At 43.0% G+C, this 23,077-nt stretch overlaps 1 protein-coding gene across 6 annotated transcripts in view; it reads left to right on the top strand.

Annotated features, from left to right (window-relative positions):
- Positions 1-23,077, top strand: part of AKAP13 (A-kinase anchoring protein 13) — a 371,269-nt gene that overhangs the window by 322,615 nt on the left and 25,577 nt on the right. For all 6 annotated transcript variants that reach the window (XM_070763468.1, XM_070763470.1, XM_070763469.1 and 3 more), the window contains 9 exons: positions 7,070-7,235; positions 8,100-8,167; positions 11,058-11,130; positions 12,708-12,843; positions 13,745-13,857; positions 18,360-18,506; positions 19,872-20,122; positions 21,857-21,982; positions 22,630-22,747. In XM_070763468.1, the coding sequence (XP_070619569.1) occupies positions 7,070-7,235; positions 8,100-8,167; positions 11,058-11,130; positions 12,708-12,843; positions 13,745-13,857; positions 18,360-18,506; positions 19,872-20,122; positions 21,857-21,982; positions 22,630-22,747 (1,198 nt within the window). The remainder of the gene's footprint in view (positions 1-7,069; positions 7,236-8,099; positions 8,168-11,057; positions 11,131-12,707; positions 12,844-13,744; positions 13,858-18,359; positions 18,507-19,871; positions 20,123-21,856; positions 21,983-22,629; positions 22,748-23,077) is intronic.

Here is a 23,077-nt window from a genome sequence, read left to right on the forward strand (position 1 = left end):
ACCATTTTCTACTTAAGAACCCAAGCCTGGAAAAATTTCCCAGGAAATTTGAGAGCGGCACGAAGGCCCGGCCAGTTTCCTGCCATTCCCCCTGGGTTTCTCTCTCTGGCGCAGTGTACGGGAGGCAGCCTTGCGACGGGTGTATGGGAGGCACGTGCTCCTCCTTGCCGCCTCAGAGTCCCTCTTTTTCTTTTTTTTTAGCCTTAAAGTTTTGGATATTTTTGATTCCCCTCACCTCATCTTCGTCCTTCAGCAGCGACTGTCCTCCTCCTCTTCCTCCTCCTCCTCCCACTCAAATTCCGAGCTTTTATTTCTTTCCTAATGGGTTTGCACACATTATTTGCTTTTACATTGATCCTTATGGGAAAAACTGCTTCTACTTGCAAACATTTCTACTTAAGAACCTGGTCACGGAACGAATTAAGTTCTTAAGTACTACTTACTTATTTACTTACTTACTTACTTACTTACTTACTTACTTACTTACTTACTTACTTACTTACTCACTCACTCACTCACTCACTCACTCACTCACTCACTCACTCACTCACTCACTTATTTAGACTTCTATGCAGCCAAATAGTTCGGTACACAGGGTGGCTTACAGCAAGTAAAATACAATACAACAGCATTAATAAGAAGTCAATATAAATAACAAATTATATATAAAAATCCCATTGTAAAACCATTATAAAACCCCATTATAAACCCACTATGAATCCTATCACACACACGCATACCAATCAACCTATTTGGGCCGTGGCTGATGTTAATGTTGATCAGTTTTGTAATCGCCATGCAAATGTGAGAAGGGTCGTGGACAAAGTGTGGTCATGAAGTCAGTTCCTTTTTTTGCAAAGTTATTTGGACCAGGGCCAGATCGTAAAAATAATAAGGCGAGCAGACTAAGGAGATGGACCTCAAGCTTTCTGTTGGTCCAAAGCTGGAAGTTTCAGGTATTATCTTGGACCTCCTGAAGAAAATGTAGGAGTTTCCAGATAAGGACTTGGAAAACACAGTCTGAGATGGATTGGAGAGAGATTTCCTACCCTTCCCTCAGCGATCTTGAGGCTGATCTTAACCTCTTCATTATCTAGGGCAGTGTTTCCCAACCTTGGCAACTTGAACATATTTGGACTTCAACTCCCAGAATTCCCCAGCCAGCGAATGCTGGCTGGGGAATTCTGGGAGTTGAAGTCCAGATATCTTCAATTTGCCAAGGTTGGGAAACACTGATTTAGGGGTTGCAATTCCCAGGTCTTATCTGCCAACCTGATCTGGAGCTCAGTACAAGGAAATTTTAAAAGTTGCAATCCCAGGCCACCTGGACATGGAAGCTTCTTCGAGGAGAAGTTTGACCTGCAATATTTTTTTTCCCAATTTAATGTTTACGTACATGCTCCTGTAATGAATATTATTTGCATGGGGATGTTGCATAATTCATAGATGCCATGAGCTACTTACTTTGAATCACTTTACCAGCAACAACAACCCCAGGATTCCTCCTTGACCTTGGCAATTTTACGGAAAATCATGATACAGTCATACCTCGTCTTACGAACCTAATTGGTTCCAGGGGGAGGTTCGTAAGACGAAAGGTTCGTAAGACGAAACATTGTTTCCCATAGGAAACAATGTAAAGTCAATTAATCCGTGCAACCAAAAAAAAAACCCCCGCAAAAAAAAACGCTGCCGCCCGGCTGTCACCTTTTAAAACAGCCTGGGGGCTTCTCAGCGACCTCCCGAATGCCGAACGCCAAACCCGAACTTCCGGGTTCGGCATTCGGGAGGCCGCCGAGAAGCCCCCAGGCTGTTTTAAAAGATGACAGCCGGGCGGCGGGGCTTCCCAGCAGCCGCCGAACGCGGAAGTTCAGGTTTGGCGTTCGGCTTCGGGAGGCTGCTGGGAAGCCCCCCGGCTGTTTTAAAAGGTCACAGCTGGACTGGGGCGCTTCCCAGCAGCCTCCCGAACCCGGAAGTTCGGCAAAAGTTCGGGGTTCGGGAGGCTGCTGGGAAGCCCCCCAGCCCGGCTGTGACCTTTTAAAACAGCCGGGCGGCTTCCCAGCAGCCTCCCGAACGTGAACGCCAAACCCGAACTTCCGGGTTCGCCGTTCGGAGGCTGCTGGGAAGCCCCGCTGCCCGGCTGTCACCTTTTAAAACAGCCGGGGGGCTTCCCAGCAGCCTCCCGAACGCCGAACCCGGAAGTTCAGGTTTGGCGTTCGTAACACGAAAAAAGTTCATAAGAAGAGGCAATTTTTTTCTGAACCCCGGGTTGGTATCTCGAGTTGTTCGTAAGACGAGGGGTTCATATCTTGAGGTACCACTGTACTTTTTTTTTCTTTTATTGGGGGGGGGGGGCAGAGGAAATTTAAGTTTACAACAATGAAATCAATGCTACTGATATATAGTATAGCACAGTGGTGGCAAACCTATCTGCTGGCGCGCGACCCATTGCTCTAGCTCAGCTCCAATGTGCATGTCTGTGCCAGCCAGCTGATTTTTGGCCCACACAGAGGCTCTGGGAAGGTGTTTTTGGCTTCCAGAGAGCCTCAGGAGGGGAAAGATATTGAATTATGGGTGTGGGTACTGGCGCATGTGCAATAGCGCACACCTATGCTCTCTCGGCACCCAAGAAAAAAAGGTTCATGTGTGTACCAGCCAGCTGATTTTTGGCTTGCACAGAGGCCCTGGGAGGACGTTTTTGGCTTCCAGAGAGCCTCCAAGGGCATGGTGGGACGTTTTTATGCTCCCCTGGCTCCAGGGAAGCCTTTGGAGCCTGCGGAGGGTGAAACATGAGCCTACTGGACCCGCCAGAAGTTGGGAAACAGGCTGTTTCTGGTCTCCAGAGGGCCTCTGGGGGTTAGGAGAAGCTATTTTCACCCTCCCCAGGCATTGAATTATGGCTGTGGGTACCCGTTCATGCGTGATAGTGCACGCCCACACTCTATCAGCACCCGAGGCAAAAAAGGTTCGCCATCACAGGTATAGCATCTCCAAACTGCACTCTAACTCATTACAATTAAGCTGATGTTTTTCTTGAAGTTCCACCTTCCGCTGTGTGTGGATAACTCAATTGAATGAGTCCAAAGACGGGCTACAAAAATGGTGGGGGGTCTTAAGCATAAAACTTATCAGGAAAGACTTCATGAACTCCATCTGTATAGTCTGGAGGACAGAAGGGAAAGGGGGGGACATGATCGAAACATTTAAATATGTTAAAGGGTTAAATAAGGTTCAGGAGGGAAGTGTTTTTAATAGGAAAGTGAACAGAAAAACAAGGGGGCACAATCTGAGGTTAGTTGGGGGAAAGATCAGAAGCAAGGTGAGAAAGTATTATTTTACTGAAAGAGTAGTAGATGCTTGGAACAAACTTCCAGCGGACATGATTGGTAAATCCATGCCTGGGATAAACATGCCTGGGATAAACTTAGATCTATCCTAAGATAAAATACAGGAAATAGTATAAGCGCAGACTTGATGGACCAGGAGATCTTTTTCTGCCGTCAATCTTCTATGTTTCTATAATATTATCACATCACCGTCATCTGTGAAGAGTTGCCGGCTCCCCCTGCTACTGGCGCATTCCGTGTACCGCTATGTGTTTCCGGTGGGCATGCACACGTGCCTGAGTGAGATTTTGCTTGTGCACATGCACAGGGACCAAAATCTCACGAGGGGACGTGCGCACTCACAAAATATTGGTGGTTTTGCTGATATCACAAGATATCGGTGGTTTGCCAAAAATTGCCAAAATCTCACCCGCCAGCACATCCTCTTGCGAGATTTTACTTCCTGCATATGCGCAGTAGCCAAATCTCGCTTGGACGCATGTGCCCGCCTGCTCGTCCCCCTAGCTGTACACGCAACTCCATTTTTTGCTACCAGAATGCCATCCCCTGCCATCCAGGTAGGAACGCAATATTGACCCTCACTCTTTATAGGAAATTTTTCTTTGCAGTACATTGGTTTTAAGATTAGATTTTTTTAAACTTTATTGATTGAAAGAGTAATTTAAAAGTATTGAGGGATCTATTGCATGCTATAGTTTTAAGGGAAACATAGTTTTTTGAATATTAGATTTATATTTTACATTGTTTTCTACTATTGCTGTGAGCCGCCCCGAGTCTATGTAGAGGGGTGGCATACAAATTTAATAAATAAATAATAAATAAATAAACATAGAAGATTGACGGCAGAAAAAGACCTCCTGGCCCATCTAGTCTGCCCTTATACTATTTCCTGTATTTTATCTCAGGATGGATATATGTTTATCCCAGGCATGTTCGACTGGTTTTTTCTCATCATCCCTATCACCCATTTCCTCCCACTACGGACTGTATGACTGTAACTTGTTGCTTGTATCCTTAAGATTTTTATTAAGATTGATTGTTTCTTCACTGCTTCTTTGACCCCTGTGACAATCATTAACTGTTGTACCACATGATTCTTGACAAATCTATATTTTCTTTTATGTACACTGAGAGCCTGTGCACCAAAGACAAATTCCTTGTGTGTCCAATCACACTTGGCCAATAAAGTATTCTATTCTATTCTATGCTATGCTATTCTATTCTATTCTATCCCATTCCATTCCATTCCAAAATCTTGCATGCATGCGCAGAAGCAAAAAATCACTGAAATTAAATTAGAATCACTTTATAATTTGTAAATAGATATACAGTATTGCTCTTGAGTTTAAATGGTATATACAAAATATGCCTCCACTTTGGTGGAGGGGGTATGAATGTTGTCTGATGGCGGGCACTTAAACACTGAGCACATTGTTATATGTTGTCTGTATGTTCTATTGTTATTTATATATTAAAAATTAAAAAAAGTTTATTTAAAAAAAAACAACTGGCTCTCCAACAACTGACAGGCACGCATGAACCAGGAGCATTTCACCCCGGTGTGTGTGTGTGTGTGTGTAAAAACAGCGCACTCAGGAAGAATATATTCCGGGACAACATCGTCAAGAAATGAGTTCCACATGCCAAAGACGCAAGCAGTTGCCCTTCGACTTAATGTTCACCAAGTCAACTGTGAGTCATTGGCTGCAGACACCTCGGGGCAAGGCTGACATTGCTTTGAATCCGTCCTCGTCACCTGGGCCATCAGTAGGTAGGAACATCGCATATTGTCTCATCCTGAGTCAGAACTGGAGCTCGGAATTAAGTGGCAGCAGACATGCAGGGTTTCAAAGCATGAATTTTTCCAACCCTTGGAAACCAACCTGCCGGGAGTCCAAACCCATGAGTTCTATCCAGTATTGGGTTGCTACCAGTATGGATGTCAACGGTGCACCAGAAGCAAAAGTTGCTGTGTGTGGAGCTTCTATTCTCCTGCGTTGTGTGCGTGCGTGTGCATCCCAGCATGTTTTTGCTCCTGTCCATGCTCAGGAAGAAAAATCTCGTGAGGGGACACAGAGTTCTTTATAGCTTAGTCTCGAATTCTACTGACCACATATCCTCTTACCTTGTCCCATCGTCCCGTCAGTTCCTGCAGATTGGTTTCATTAGCCGAGTTCATCCTCTTATCCACAATCTCAAACTGAATATGATCCACCATGTTACCGATATCAATTTTGTATTGTCCATTTTGTCGCATCCTTCCAGCCTAGGACCATTACCGTCTGAGCGCTTTCTATCGCTGCTTCTTTTATTTCTCTAAATTCTCCCATCTCGTTCCTTTTAACTAATACTGCCATTTCCTTTGTAATTTTCCATCGTATGTTTAACATCCTATTAGTGTCCTCTTGCACTTCTTTCCAAAAGTTCTGTACTGCCGGACATTCCCATGTCGCGAAGGGAGTGGGAGGTTCTGCCCACCCACCTGGATACAACTCAAACTCAACCCTGACAAGACGGAGTGGCTGGGGGTTTTGCCTCCCAAGGACAATTCCATCTGTCTGTCCATTACCCTGGGGGGGGGGAATTACTGCCCCCTCAGAGAGGGTCTGCAACTTGGGCGTCCTCCTCGATCCACAGCTAACATGGGAACATCATCTTTCGGCTGTGGCAAGGAAGGCGTTTGCCCAGGTTCGCCTGGTGCACCAGTTGCGGCCCTACTTGGACAGGGAGTCACTGCTCACAGTCACTCATCACCTCGAGGTTCGACTACTGCAACGCTCTCTACATGGGGCTATCTCTGAAAAGTGTTCGGAAACTTCAGATCGTGCAGAATGCGGCCGCGAGAGCAATCATGGGCTTCCCTAGGTATGCCCATGTTTCATCAACACTCCGCGGCCTGCATTGGCTGTCGATCAGTTTCTGGTCACAATTCGAAGTGTTGGTTATGACCTATAAATCCCTACATGGCATCGGACCAGAATACCTCCGGGACCACCTTCTGCCGCACGAATCCCAGTGGCCGATTAGGTCCGACAGAGTTGGCCTTTCTCAGGGCCCGTCGACTAAACAATGCCATCTGGCGGGACCCAGGGGAAGAGCCTTCTCTGTGGTGGCCCCGGCCCTCTGGAATCAACTCCCTCCAGAGATTCAAACAGCCCCCACCCGCCTCGCTTTCTGTAAAATGCTGAAGACTCACCTTTGTTGCCAGGCGTGGGGATAACTACCTCCCCCCTTTGTTGTGTTTTCTGACCTCTGTTGTATGATGGATTGGGTTGAATGTGTACGATTGTGTAGTTGGGGATTTTATACTACTGGTTATGTTTATTAATGTTTTTAAATTGATTTTTACATTTTATTATTAGATCTGTAATGTATTGTGTTATTGTTGTGCTGTGAGCCGCCCCGAGTCTTCGGAGAGGGGTGGCATACAAATCTAATAATAATAATAATAATAATAATAATAATAATAATAATAATAATAACAACAACAACAACAACAACAACAACATTAATAATAATAATAATAATAATAATAATAATAATAATAATAATAATACCGCCATTTGGGTGAATGGGCATAGCCTCACACTCCCTTCGCAACCGGCTCTTTAACAACTGATAGGTACGAGTGAACCAGGAACATTTCAACACATACACACACAAACACACACACAGCATTTTATGTTATGAGTGTCCTCCTTACACTTCTTTTTTTTTTTTAGGAGAAAGATAAAGAGAAGCTGAAGGAACGGGATAAAGACTCCAAGGAAAAAGACAAAGATAGCAAGATACTAAATGGCCATCTCTTCAGTGGCATCTCAACCGTTGGTCCCATCAGTTGTTACCACTGCCTCAAACCCTTCAACAAAGATTCATTCGTCTGTGCAAGTGAGTAACTTCCCCAACCCAAACCTCCACCCCGATTTGTGCACTGGAAGGAATGGGTAATAGAATGCATTTCTGAAAATAAGTATTTATTTATTAGATTTATTTATTAAGATTTCTATGCCGCCCTTCTCAACAGAGTCGGGGCGGCTTACAACAGAAATCAATGCAAAATACAAAGCGTGTAAAGAAGTCTAATATATTTAAAAAAGAGGAAAATAAAAGATATTTCTTGGTGATATAGGGTTAAGGAAAAATAGATACGGAAGCAAGACCGATTTATAAGATCTGTTAATAACAATACATTAAAAATATCTATATAATGGGTTGTGAGCACAATAAGAAATGGAAAACAGATTTGCTACACCAATGTCCAATGTTTTTAAATGTAAATAAAATTTTCTACTAAAAAAAAGAAAAACTATCTAAGAAGGAATCTGTGGAGCAGTCACTTTGATTTAAACCCATTTCCATTGACCGTTACTACTACAGCCATCAGAATTTCCAAATGCATGTTTTGGGGAGAAGACAGAAGATTGCTCAATCTTATAATTTTTTTTTAAAAAAAAATCTGGAGGCAAGAGCTGGCCACTGCTTGTTGTCAAGAAATTCTCGCTGGAAATCTGATCAAGAATTTACAGGACTTGGCTAATAACTCATACTGTGGATTTTTTTTTTAAAAAAAAGTGTTAAATATTGTAAAGAAAAATGTTAAGTTTGCTCAGAGAAAGTCCAGGAAAAAGTATCCATCTCTGAGGATGTTGCAATTAGGAATCATGACATGCATTGGACAGGAATATGAACCCTGTATGACGGCTAACCTTCTTCTTGGTTACACATTAAAGGTGTGCTCTTTGTTTTCTCCAGATTGTGGTGCCATTGTCCATAAAAGCTGCAGAGAAAATGTGGCAGCTTGTGCCAAAGTCAAAATGAAAGTAAGTATTCTTCCAGGGTTTTTTTTTAATTCTTCTTCAATATGTTCACATGCGTGTATAGGTATGTACCATATTTTTTGGAGTATAAGACGCACTGGAATATAAGACACAGCTTAGTTTTTTGAGGAGGAAAGTTGAGAAAAGAATCTGCTTACTTCGATTACTGCAACGCTCTCTACATGGGGCTACCCTTGAAAAGTGTTCGGAAACTTCAGATCGTGCAGAACGCGGCCGCGAGAGCCATCGTGGGGCTCCCTAGATTCGCCCACGTTTCTGCAACACTCCGTGGCCTGCACTGGCTGCCGATCGGTTTCCGGTCACAATTCAAAGTATTGGTAATGACCTTTAAAGCCCTACATGGCATTGGACCAGAATACATCCGGAACCGCCTTCTACTGCACGAATCCCAGCGGCCGATAAGGTCCCACAGAAGTTGGCCTTCTCCGGGTCCCTTCGACCAAACAATGTCGTTTGGCAGGCCCCAGGGGAAGAGCCTTCTCTGTGGCGGCCCCAGCCCTCTGGAATCAACTCCCCCCAGAGATTAGAACGGCCCCCACCCTCCTTGTTTTTCGCAAATTACTCAAGCCCCACCTTTATCGCCAGGCATGGGGGAACTGAGGCATCCTCCCCCAGGCTTTTATATTTTATGTTTGGTATGTATGTGTTGTATGGTTTTAAATTGTTAGGGTTTTAGATATGTTTTATTTTAATATTAGATTTGTCTCACTGTTATATTGTTTTTGTATTATTGTTGTGACCCGCCCCGAGTCTTCGGAGAGGGGCGGCATACAAATCTAATAAATAATAATAAATAATAATAATATTCATCTGGCTAGCATCCTTAGTCTGGTCAGCTTCAGCACATTATTTTATCCCCTGGTTAGGGCTTTTAAAAATCCTTATTCAGAGAGAGTAACAATGAAAGAGCCTGCAAGCAGGTAACAGTTGGGAACAAAGTTAGCACCTAGTTAGGGCTGGAAAGAAACATTTGGAGCAAGTTAGAGCAATGAAAAAACCCCTGCAAAGACTTAGGGCTTGGAAAACATTCATCGCAAAGAGTAACAATGAAAGAACCTGCAAGGTAAGAGCTGGGAAGATTGTTAGCACCTAGTTAGAGCTGGGAGGAAAAAGCTTCGAAAAAAGCTACATTCAGAATATAAGACACACCTGAATTTTCAGCCTCTTTTAGGGAGGGAAAAGGTGCGTCTTATGCTCTGAAAAATACAGTACATCGAAAATGTACGATTGTATCTTAGAAAGGAGAAAAACCCTCCAGTTTTCATACATGCAGGCTCATTAGGGCTCTGAAATATCTTCAGTTTGTTACTGTTTTCCTTAAAATAAATTTCTAGCCTTCTTGGTTGCAGGGGAAAAAATAAAGCAAGCAAACTACTGTTTCACTGGGGCTAGAACTTCCAGTAGATCAAGGTTAGTGTCAGGAATCGTGCATCTTATTCCATCTCAAGATGCAATAATGATCCTATTATTGCTATTTCATTTGTGATAGCATTCTATTCAAATCCACTTCATAACTGCTGTGTGGCCCAACCAGGAGAAGGAAGATATGTATATTTATTTTCATTTATTTCATTTGTGCCTGTGGGCTCTTCACCAACTCCTTCTGTTGAAATAAGTTATCGGAACTGTCCAACTTGAATTCTTCCTCTTTGCTAACAATGATTTATTTGCAATAAATCTGTCGTAAGCTTGATTTGCTGAGGCCCCTCTGTATTCTATATCTGGAGAACAAAACATTCTTTAAAAACTGTAGGTTTTTTGCAATCCACTTAGGAAATGCATTTAACAACCTCCTGAAATTTATATTATGCTTGGCTGCATAGCTAGAGGTCTAACAAGCAGGAAGAGGGAGATTGTGATCCCCTTATATAGAGCACTGGTGAGACCAGATTTGGAATACTGTGTTCAGTTCTGGAGACCTCACCTACAAAAAGATATTGACAAAATTGAAAGGATCCAAAGACGGGCTACAAGAATGGTGGAAGGTCTTCAGCATAAAACGTATCAGGAAAGACTTAATGAACTCAATCTGTATAGTCTGGAGGACAGAAGGAAAAGGGGGGACATGATCAAAACATTTAAATATGTTAAAGGGTTAAATAAGGTTCAGGAGGGAAGTGTTTTTAATAGGAAAGTGAACCCAAGAACAAGGGGACACAATCTGAAGTTAGTTGGGGGGAAGATCAAAAGCAACGTGAGAAAATATTATTTCACTGAAAGAGTAGTAGATGCTTGGAACAAACTTCCAGCAGACATGGTTGGTAAATCCACAGGAACTGAATTTAAACATGCCTGGGATAAAGATAGATCCATTGTAAGATAAAATACAGGAAATAGTATAAGGGCAGACTAGATGGACCATGAGGTCTTTTTCTGCCGTCAGTCTTCTATGTTTCTATGTTTCTATATTATTTTGAAGGCTAGAAACTTTTAGATAGCAGAAATGTTGTTGTTGTTGTTGTTGTTGTTGTTGTTGTTATTATTATTATTATTATTATTAAAATACCAGGCAAATTTTCAATTTAAGGCCACTTAAAACAATTCCCCATCTGTGTGGCAATTGTAGAATTGTGTGAGGGCTTCAGTTCTTGGACCTCTCAAATATTTCAAAGGGTTTTCCTTCAAAGTGGGAGTGTGATTTAAAAAAAGTACTTCAATGCACATGTTTTGAATTATCATACATGAGTCTGATAGTCTTTATCTTGATGTTTGTGGCATGAAACAGTAATTGTGATTCATAAACCATGGTTGACGTCTTAATTTGTTTTTTTACATAAACCCAGCCAAGCCACTCTGAAATCTTAGCCTAGCATGACAGTGTGAATGGAATTTATATTAAAGCAATGTTTTCTTCTAATCTTTTCTACTTCAGCTTCAGAAAAACCCAAGTGGACTTCAGCCTCATGATACTTCTTCATTGCCCACAGTAATTATGAGAAATAAGAGTGAGTATCTCTCCCCCCCCTCCCCAATTCTTGGCACAGGTTTCCCAAAGCTTGCAGCTTCATTGTGTATCCAACTAGTCTTTAGAATCATTTATTTTATTTATTTATTTAATTAGTTTGTCAATCTTGTACAAGATAGCAGGTATACAGTGGTACCTCATGATACGAAGCCCTCGCCATACGAACAACCCGAGATATGAACCCGGGGCTCGGAATTTTTTTGCCTCTTCTTATGAACGGTTTCCCTCTTACGAACCTGCCCCCGCCGCCTGGCTGTCGCTTTTTGAAACAGCCAGGGGGCTTCCCAGCGTCCTCCTGAACCCGAACGCCAAACCCGAACTTCCGGGTTCAGAGTTCGTGAGGCCGCTGAGAAGCCCCCCGGCTGTTTCAAAAGGTGACAGTTGGGCGGCGGAGCTTCTTGGCGGCCACCCGAACCCGAACTTTTGCCGAACTTCCGGGTTCGGCATTGGGAGAACGCTGAGAAGCGCCCAGCTGTTTCAATTGAAACAGCCGGGCGGTGGCATTTTTTTGCGGGTTTTTTTCATTGCACGCATTAATTCCTATGGGAAACAATGTTTCACCTTACAAACTTTTCGCCTTACGAACCTCCCCCGGGCACCAATTAGGTTCGTAAGACGAGGTATTACTGTATAAGTATAAACATGAATATGAACAAAGGAAATGGGTGTGGATAAATGGGGACAGTAGCACAGGAATGGTAGGTATGATGTTGTGCTTATGCATGCCCCCTTTATGGACCCCTTAGGAATGGGGTGAGGTCCACAGTAGACAGTTTGAGGTTGAAGCTATGGGGGTTTGAGGCTGTAACCACAGAGTCGGGTAGAGCATTCCAGGCATTAACCATTCTGTTTGCTGAAGTCGTATTTTCTGCAATGAAGTTTGGAGCGGTTTACCTTGAGTTTGTAACTATTGCGTGCTCGTGTAATATTGCGGTTGGAGCTGAAGTAGTCATTGATAGGTAGGACATTATAGCAGATAATTTTGCATAGTAGGCTTAGGTCAGACCGTAGGTGGCGTAGTTGTAGGTTATCCAAGCTCCCAAATTCAAGCCTGGTGGCATCAGGTGTTCTGTTGTGAGCAGAGGAGTGGAGGACTCTTCTCGTGAAGTATCTCTGGACTCATTCAATTGTATTAATATCCAGTATACAATGTGGATTCCAGGCAGATGAGCTTTTTAATTCAGATGTTGCAAAACAACTGGGAAAAATAGTCATGATTGTTTATTTATTTATTTATTATTTAGATTTGTATGCCGCCCCTCTCCGCGAACTCAGGGCGGCATACAAATCTTAGTAAAGATTTGTTTTCTAAATTAATTTAGAAAACAAATCCTGACTTTGAAAGGATTTTTGAAACAAACTCCAAACAAGGATGATGATAAAGATATTATCCATTTAGTCGTGTCCACGTTTTGGTGATTCTGTAGGCTGTCTTGCACTACTTCTTTGAGTTAAGTTCTGGCTGGCTTCAGCTTTGATGGCGATATTCCAAATACCAAATTGGGACCTGATCTCTCACTAAACCTCTTGCTGTATCTGCTGGTATTTTCCTTGCAGGTTCTCAGCCAAAAGAGCGACCCAGATCAGCGATTCTTGCTCCTGATGAGAACATCATGACGACAGTATTCAATAGTAGGCGATCCCAGCAGAACATGTCTCTTTCAAAGAGCGTTTCAATTCAGAACATTGCTGGGTAAGAACTTTTTCGTTTGCTGCCTTGCTTTTTGGAGTGGGGATTTCATTTAACACGTGCGTGGTCAGTGAGGCTGAAGACTGAACAAGTGAAGCCCATGGGAAGAAGATTCCAAATTTGGGGGTTAACTTTTCCATTAAAAGATGACCCTGGATGAAAGGATTTGAGCAAGAGGGGTTATTGGTCTTGCTCAACATACAAAAGACCTCTTCCTCTGTTCATTGCCCAAATGGCACAGTGTTCATTGTAGTCTTTATGCATACATGACATGTATCTTTATATTGTAATTACATTGCATTTTTTAATCTTTGTTTAACTGCCCAGAATCCCATTAGTGAGATTGGTGGCTGTATCATTTGATTTGATATAAAATTGATAGAATAGCTAGATGGGTAGATAGATACAGTAGATAGCTGGCTGGCTGGCTGGTTGATAGACGAATGATAGATGGATGAGTGGATGGATAGATAGGTAGGTAAGTAGGAAGGTTGTTTGTTTGTTTGTTTGGTTGGTTGGTTGGTTGGTTGGTTGGTTGGGTGGGTGGGTGGGTGGGTGGGTGGGTAGATGAATGGATGGGTGGGTGGTTGGGTGGTTGGATGGGTGGGTGAGTGAGTTGGTGGGTGCATGAATAGAGGAGATAGTGTAGGTAAGTAAGTTGGTTGGTTGGTTGGATGGATGGATGGAGTAAGTAGAATAGATAAGTAGAATCGAGAAATGATAGATACTGTATAGAGAAAAAAAACCATTGTTCTGCCAGAAATCATTATTATATCAGACACAAATTATGTAGTGCCAACATTGCTTTAATATGGTGTCCCATTCCGATATTGAATGTGGTTTGTGGTGCACACCGCTATTTCCCAAGAGTTTACTATGTTTTCCATGTTTCTTCTCCTGCCAGAGTTGGGAATGATGAAAATATCCTTCATACGCGGAAATTTCTCTCCCAGTCATCAGACTCCTTGAATAAAATCAGTCGGGTAAATGAATCCATGGAATCATTAACAGATGAAGGTAAGTGATTGTATGGGGGAAATAACTGGCTTGACCTGAAGTTGAAAGAAAGAAAGAAAGACTTACCATAGATCTATTTCTGTACAACTAAAATATAAGAGAAACCAATAATTGCTTATTCTGCAACATGCTATGGAGGCCCAGACTCTAATATTTAGGTTCCTTCATCAATAGCCAGGAGGGTTAGGACTGCTTGGAGTTGATGTCCAGCGATGTTGGGAGGGTGGTGTGTTGCTTCATTACCTGTAGATCAGTGTTTCCAAACCTGGTAGACTTCCAACTTTCCCAGCCAGCCTTGCTCTTGTTTGGAACTCTGGGAACTGAAGTCCACTTACCTAAAAATAAACCAGGTAGGACATACGGCTCTAAACTGATGCATTTGCTGCATTCTGCACAGTGCATAAAAGACTATTTTGATCTATCGTATTTTTCAGAGTATAGCACGCACCTTTTTACTCCATAAAAGAGGCTGAAAATTCAGATGCGTCTTATACTCTAAATGTAACCCCCCCCTCCCCAGCTCTAACTAGCTCCTAATGATCTTCCTAGCTCTTACCTTGCAGGCTCTTTCATTGTTTCTCTCTGATAAGAATGTTTTCCAAGCCCTAAGTCTTTGCAGGGGTTTTTTTCATTGCTTTACTTAATCAGAATTTTTCTTAACAGCCCTAACCAGGTGCTAATGATGTTCCCAGCTCTTAGCAGCTTGCAAGCTCTTTCATTGTTACTGTCTCCAAATATTTTTTTAAGTCCTAACCAGGGGATAAAATAATGTGCTGAATCTGACCAGACTAAGGACACTAGCCAGATGAATATCTGGTAGGCAGACCCCGCCCCCCCTATTTTCCTATTAAGGTGCATCTTATACTCTGAAAAATATGGTAGTTGCTTATAGAGGAGTGGTGCAGTGGCCTAGAGGTGCGGCTCTTGCCTCACTATCAGGAAGGTGTGAGTTCGATCCTGGGTAGAGGCAGATATTTCTCTCTCTAGGCAGAATATGTCAGCTGAACAAAACTCCGCATTGGGGACAGGAAAGGCATCAGGCCATTAAAAGATTCTGCTAGCTCCGTTCAGTTGCTCAGACTCCTCCCTACAAGGGATTAAGGGATCATTAAATGAAGAAAGATGATGTTCTAGTTCACTGGTGGCAAACCTATGGCACGGGTGCCACGGATGGCATCTGGAGCCATATCTGCTTGCACAGGAGCCATTGCCCAAGCTTAGCTCCAATGTGCATGTGTGTACCAGCCAGCTGATTTTTGATTTGATTTGATTTTGATTTTATTGGATTTGTATGCCGCTCCTCTCCGTAGACTCGGGGTGGCTAACAACAGTAGTAAACAGCATATGACAATCCAATATAAACAGTTAAAAGCCCCTATTGTAAAACCAACATACATACAGACATACCATGCGTAAAATTGTAAAGGCCTAGGGGGAAAGGGTATCTCAATTCCCCCATGCCTGGCGGCAGAGGTGGGTTTTAAGAAGCTTACGAAAGACAAGGAGGGTGGGAGCGATTCTAATCTCTGGGGGGAGTTGATTCCAGAGGGTTGGGGCCGCCACAGAGAAGGCTTTTCCCCTGGGTCCCACCAAGCGACATTGTTTAGTTGACGGGACCCGGAGAAGACCCACTCTGTGGGACCTAACTGGTCGCTGGGATTCGTGCAGAAGAAGGCGGTCCCTGAGATAGTCTGGTCTAGTGCCATGTAGGGCTTTATAGGTCACAACCAACACTTTGAATTGTGACCGGAAACTGATCGGCAACCAGTGCAGACTGCGGAGTGTTGGAGTAACATGGGCATACCTTGGGAAGCCCATGATTGCTCTCGCAGCTGCATTCTGCACGTTTCCGAACACTTTTCAAAGGTAGCCCAATGTAGAGAGCATTACAGTAGTTGAGCCTCGAGGTGAAGAGGGCATGAGTGACTGTGAGCAGTGACTCCCAGTCCAAATAGGGCCGCAACTGGTGGCCACAACTGGCTTGCACAGAGGCTCTGAGAGGGTGTTTTTGGCTTCCAGAGAGCCTCCGGGGGATGGGGAAGGACATTTTTACCCTCCCCAGCTCCAGGGAAGCCTTTGGAGCTTGGGGAGGGCAAAACACAAGCCGACTGGGCCCACCAAAAATTAGGAAACAGGCCATTTCCGGCCTCCAGGGGGCCTCCGAGGTGTGGGGGGAGCTGTTTTTGCCCTCCGCAGGCATTGAATTATGGGTGTGGGCACTCGCGCACGCGCAATATTGTGTGTGCATGGTCTTTCAGCACCTGAGGAAAAAATGGTTCACCACCACTGATCTAGTTCCTTACAGAGCAAGTAAACCTGTCCCTGGACTGCAGCTTGTAACCAGAAGAATACTTTGGGAGTAGGAAACTAATAAGATAGAGGAAATCTATGCTAAATAATTTTAATTTTAACTGCTCGCCTGGGACCAGTGAAATGCTTAAGCATTCGAATGGGCTACTTTGTTAGCTGATAAATATTTTGAAATCCTGGCTGTTTTGGAGAAAAGGGGATTCGGAGGGTGAGGGAACAATTCCTCCGAAGTCTCTCTCTCTCAGGACAGTTGTATAAATTGCTTCCGTAGCTTGATTACGCCAGCTTCATCAAAAATCCTCTTCTGATGTTCGGTTAATTTACCCAAGTAAACAAAGGCAGACAAATTACATCTTAATGACAATGCAATTACCTGAAATTGCATTAATGGCTCACTGAGGGAGATTTGCACGGCAATCGTGGAATTACTCTGCATTTATTATTAAGTTACTTTTGAAAATGTTGCATTGTTGCTGTGGTTTTAACACTGGCCAGGCTGGTGTGTGTGTGTGTGTGTGTGTGTGTGTGTATGTTTGTTTCCACAGGGGGACGGACCAAATTTTTCTGGCTATATGAAAGGAGATTCCTAGGTTTTTCTATGGATGAATCCCAAACTGTGTGATAACTTCATGATGATTGTTAGCCTTAGCAAACTAGAATAGTATATAGTCTAGTCTAGTCTAGTCTAGTCTAGTCTAGTCTAGTCTAGAATAGAATAGAATAGAATAGAATAGAATAGAATAGAATAGAACAGAACAGAACAGAATAGAACTCTTGATTGGCCAAGTATGATTGGACACACAAGGAATTTGTCTTTGGTGTGTATGCTCTCAGTGTACATAAAAGAAAATATACATTTGTCAAGAATCATGAGGTACAACACTTAATGGTTGTCATAGGGGGCAAATAAGCTATGAGGAAACAATCAATATCAATAAAAACTTTAAGGTTACAAGCAGCAAGTTACAGTCATACAGTCATAAGTGGGAGGAGATGGGTGATAGGAATGATGAGAAAAAAATAGTACTAATAGTAGTGCAGACTTAGCAATGCAAACTGCAATAGCATTCTCAGAAGATCCCGATTCTTTGCAGGCAATCTTTTTCTGTACTCCCTCGAAGTGGGAAGAAGTTTGCATTCTGTTCAGCTTGACTCATTCTTCTGTGAATTATTTCCCCGGTGGGAGTGCTGTTTCTTAAGGCATAAAGTAGAAACTTTCTTTCCCCAAATGATAACTTCATTCCTTCTTGGTCAAGACAATGTGGAAAAGCAAGTGGGTTCAAAGTGTCTGACTTATTTTCCAGCCACTATTTTTAAAGAATAGAATAGAGTAGAATAGAGTAGAGTAGAGTAGAATAGAGTGGAATAGAATAGAAAAGAACAGAACAGAATTCTTTATTAGGCAAGCGGACACACAAGGAATTTGTCTTTGGTGCAGATGCTCTCAGTGTACATAAAAGAAAACTTCACCAAGAATCATGAGTTACAACACTTAATGATTGCCATAGGGTACAAATAAGCAATCAGGAAACTATCACTATTAATATAAACCATAAGGATACAAGCAACAAGTTACATGCAGTCAGAGCTGGGAGTAGACGGGGGATAGGAATGATGAGAAGACTAATAGTAATAGTAATGCAGCTTTAATGAATTAACTTTGCTTATCAGAAGGTGGCAAAAGGAGATCACATGACCCTGGGACACTGCAAGGACTCCGTCATAATCAGTTGTCAATCATCCAAATGCAAATCACTAGGGAGATAGGGGATGCTATCCATAGGGGAAGTTAGGGTGGTTGTAAGTGTGAAAAATAATCATGGGGCATTTTTTTTAATGCTATTGTAACTTTCAACCAATGGGCTGCTAAGGTGGAACGGTGATGTGTGCTCGCCCCCGTGGCTCTGAGTGCTAGTGGAGTCCAGTGCAATTCTGCTACTGCACCTGGGCAGGTATTGAAATCATGCATGGACACACAGGATGCCCTTGCGTGTCCGCGCACAATTTTGCTATCTGCCCAGGTGCAGTAGCAGAATTGCGCTGGACTCTGCTAGTACTGAGAGCCACCGGGGCGAGCACACGTCACTGTTCCACCTTAGGAGCCCACCTTCGCTTTCAACTGTCACTAAATGAAGTGTTGTTAAGTTGAGGACAACCTGTACAAGGATCAGAGCATCTCTCTCTCTTCCCAGGGGCAGACATGAATGAAGGACAGCTCATGGGAGATTTTGAAGCAGACTTGAAGCATCTGGAAGCCGAATCTTGGAGTCAAGTGGTGGACAGCAAGTTTCTCAAGCAGCAGAAAAAAGACATTGTAAAGCGACAGGACGTCATTTATGGTGAGTGACAGGCAAGATACAATCTCCTGGTTTAAGTTCGTCAGTAGAGTGGCAGATCGTGTTGTTTTGCCATACTGTATGTGTGTGCTTTTAGCCATGCTGTAGCTTGGTTTGCTTGATTTGGAATAGTGTCTTTGGAAGACAACCTTGGTTTATGCAATACATGGTTTATGGCTTAACGTTATTAAGCTTACTCAACAAATGAAAGACTGCTGCAGCTACACTATCTGTCTGAAGAAATGCAAAATTTACACACACACTCCTGACAATTCAAATAATGTATATCTAAAGTTTTGTGTTATTATTATTATTATTATCATCATCATCATTGTCATCGTCGTTATATTATTTATTTATTTATTTATTTATTTATTGGATTTGTATGCCGCCCCTCTCCGGAGATTCGGAGTGGCTAACAGCAACAATAAAACAGTGTACAATAGTAATCTAATACTAAAAACGATTAAAAACCCATTAATATGAAAACCAGACATACAGTGGTACCTCGGTTCTCGACCATAATCCGTTCTAGAACTGTGGTTGAGAACCGATTTGGTCGAGAACCGAATTAATTTATCCCATAGGAAATAATGGACATGTATTTAATTGGTTCCCAGCCCATTGACTTGCTGGGAACCAATTAAATCTACAGTATTTCCTCTATTCCCTATGGGATAAAGATCTCAGGGAACGGGATGAGAGGGAATGGGAGTCGGAACGCCCCTCCTGGCCGCCCTCTTAATAGCCTTCCAGTCTCTACCTTGTAACTTCTCCACGCAGCAGGAAGGGTAGGGCTGGCTACAATACCAGCAGCTTCGTGGGGGCTACTTTCCTCAGCGTTCAGTCGGTTACCTAAAAGCAGCTGCACCAATTTTTTTCCCCCCGGCGGTGGCGGCTCCATCGGCTTCCCTTCGAGGAGCAACAGCAGCGTCAGGAACGTCACGTGAAGGGAAGCCGCCGGAGCCGCCACGGGGAAAGAAAAAGTTGGTGCAACTGTCTGGAGGTAACCAACTGAACCGCGCGACATTCCCGACGCTGCTGCTGCGTCGGGAATGTCGCGCGGTTCAGTTGGTTACCTCCAGGCAGTTGCACCAACTTTTTCATTATCATCATCATTATTTTATTATTTTTATTACTTTTATTTATGTATTATTCTTATTGTTGTTGTTGTTGTTGTTTGGATTTCTATGCTGCCCCTCTCCGAGGACTCAGGGCGATTCATAGCATTCCTACCATTACTGTAAGCTGAGAAACAAAATGTGGTGCGTTGCTTTCTGGGCGACCCTTGTATGTTGACCTCTAAACCAAAGCTGTAACCGTCCTAAGTACCGAGCTTGACTGCATCTCTCTGCTCCTTCTCTTCAGAACTGATTCAGACGGAGATGCACCATTTCCGCACCTTGAAGATCATGAGTGACGTCTACAGCAGAGGCATGGTGCAGGAGCTACAGTTTGAGCAGCAGACGGTGGAGAAAATCTTCCCTTGCTTGGACAACTTGCTGACCATCCACAGCCAGTTCTTTCAGAGAATTCTGGACAGGAAAAAGGAATCCCTGGCTGAGCGAAGTGAGAAGAACTTTGTCATCAACAGGATAGGAGACGTCTTAGTGAATCGAGTAAGTTGCTCAAAAAGCCTTGCCATAAAACAGGGGTCCCCAAACTTGGCAACTTTAAGACTTGTGGACTTCAACTTATGGCTCATTTGGGTTCAGTATTATTATTATTTGTTCTGTCGGGCTCTCTGGTGGACTCCTCCCAAAAATTCACAGGTACAAATTGCAGACACACACATGTTTGAAAATTCAAAACAATGTTCTTTATAATGAAAATTCACTTAAACCAAGCCCTCTTTTTGTATAGCAAAGAGTACTCATCTCCAAACAAACTGGTAATTTGTACAAGTCCCTTATCAGTTCTGTGATACTTAGCTTGCAGCTGTGAGGCAATTCACAGTCCTTCTTCTTTCACAAAGTGAAACACACTTTGCTCTGGTTTAGTTTCAAAGCGGGGAAAAATCAGCACACAAAAAGTCAAAGTCAGTAAAGCAGTCGCGAAACACAACGATCAGATAATCCTCCACAATGGCCAAACCCACAGGCTGCTATTTATAGCAGCCTCACTAATTACCACAGCCCCACCTAACCACAGGTGGCCTCATTTTCTTTGATAATAATCTCTCAGTTGTTGTTGCCTATGCATCGCTCTCCGCAGGCGTGGCTGTATCATTAACTCTTGTTCTGAATCCAAGGAGGAGCTAGATAATTGATCTCCTTCTGAGCTGCCTGCCCCACTCTCCTCCTCCCTGTCTTCTTGGTCAGAGGAGCCTTCATCAGCAGATTCCACCAGTGGCAAAACAGGCCTGCAGCATGTGGATGTCTCCCCCACATCCACAGTCCATGGGGCAGGAGCTAACCACAACTATTATTATTATTATTATTATTATTATTATTATTATTATTATTATTATTATTGAAACATAGAAGATTGATGGCAGAAAAAGACCTCATGGTCCATGTAGCCTGCCCTTATTTTATTTATTTATTTATTCGACTTCTTTGGTCGTCACGATGCAAAAAGGATGTTGAGACTCTAGAAAAAGTGCAGAAAAGAGCGACAAAGGTGACTAGGGGACTAGAGGCTAAAACATGAAGAAGAGTTGCAAGAACTGGGCATGGCTAGTTTGATGAAAAGAAGGACCAGGGGAGACATGATAGCAGTGTTCCAATATCTCAGGGGTTGCCACAAAGAAGAGGGGGTCAACCTATTCTCCAAAGCACTTGAGGGTAGAACAAGAAGCAATGGGTGGAAACTAAACAAGGAGATGAGCCACTTAGAATGAAGGAGAAATTTCCTGACAGTCAGAACAATTAATCAGTGTAACAGCTTGCTTCCAGAAGTTGTGAATGCTCCAACACTGGAAGTTTTTAAGATATTGGATAACCATTTGTCTGAAGTAGTGTAGGGTTTCATGCCTAAGCTGGGGGTTGAACTAGAAGACCTCCAAGGTCCCTTCCAACTGTGTTGTTGTTGTTATTATTATAACCAATAGCTTGAATTGCATTCAGAGACCAATCCGCAACCAGTTCAGGTTGCAGAGTGCTGGACTGATATGGGTGTACCTAGGGATGCCCAACATGGCTTGCCATACCAGTTAAGATCTCAAGAAGAATTTAAACAACCCATGTATGAAAGACCCAAACCTCTGCATCATGATTAAAACCTCTTTCCCCAAATGTCCACAGCCTCCTTATCCCTCCCGGAAGGTTGGCTGTGATGTCTGAAGCGGGCTTGGTTGGTTCTCCTCACTCCTTTGACTCCCTCTTTCTGATTTTTCTCTTGCGATTTTGCAGTTTTCTGGGGAGAATGCTGAGCGGATGAAGAAAACGTACGGGAAGTTCTGTGGGCATCACAACGAGGCCGTGAATTACTTCAAAGACCTTCTTTCCAAGGATAAGAGATTCCAGGCCTTCATCAAAGTAAGCTGGCAGGGGCATAAGACTTTTGGGCATGGCCAGTAGAATGGCGGGAATGAAACCTACCTGATGGTTAACATTATCCAGGCTTTGCATGTTATACAATACCAGGTGTTGACTAACATGGTTTTCTTGAAAACTAAGATCAACTCCCCCCAAAGATCAGAATTGCCCCCACTCTCCTCGACTTTCGCAAGCTCCTGAAAACCCACTTCTGTCGTCAGGCATGGGGGAACTAAGATATGCCCTTCCCCCTAGGCCTATACAATTTATGCATGGTATGTTTGTGTGTATGTTTGATTGTCTTTTAAATTAGGGTCTTTTAAATTATTTTAAATATTAGATTTGTTATATGGTGTTTCACTGTTGTTGTTAGCTGCCCCGAGTCTGCGGAGAGGGGCGGCATACAAATCAAATAGATGGATGAATGAATGAATGAATGAATGAATGAATGAATGAATGAATGAATGCCTCAATTCTTTGGCGCTCAGCCTTCCTTATGGTCCAACTTTCACACCCACACATTGCCACTGGGAAAACCATAGCCTTGACTATACGCACTTTTGTTCGTGGGGTGATGTCTCTGCCTTTTAATGTACATAAGATATTCCTCTATTCAGGAGTTTCAATTTTTTTTCTCTTTTCTTCAGAAAAAGATGAGCAGTTCCGTGGTGAGGCGCTTGGGCATTCCTGAATGCATCTTGCTAGTAACGCAAAGGATCACCAAATACCCAGTGTTGCTACAGAGAATATTACAGTATACCAAAGGTAGGTTTTTCTGTAGATGTTCCTGCAATTCTGCAATTGCCTTCCTTTTCTGGAATGCGATGACACTGACCTTTTTTTGAAGGGAAAAGATAATCTCAAATACCCAGAACAGTGGCATTCATTTGATCTGGTTCATAATGATTTTATAGATCGGGGGTCCTCCAAACATGGCAACTTTAAGGCTTGTGGACTTCAGTTCCCAGAATTTCTCAACCCTCGTGTCCCATTTGAGGGCTGAACTGAGGAATTCTGGGAGTTGAAGTCCCCATGTCTTAAAGCTGCCAAGTTTGAAGATCATTACCTGTTATAGCTCATGTTTTAAATGTTTTG

Source organism: Erythrolamprus reginae, chromosome 10 (genome assembly GCF_031021105.1).
Source record: "Erythrolamprus reginae isolate rEryReg1 chromosome 10, rEryReg1.hap1, whole genome shotgun sequence".
NCBI lineage: Eukaryota > Metazoa > Chordata > Lepidosauria > Squamata > Dipsadidae > Erythrolamprus > Erythrolamprus reginae.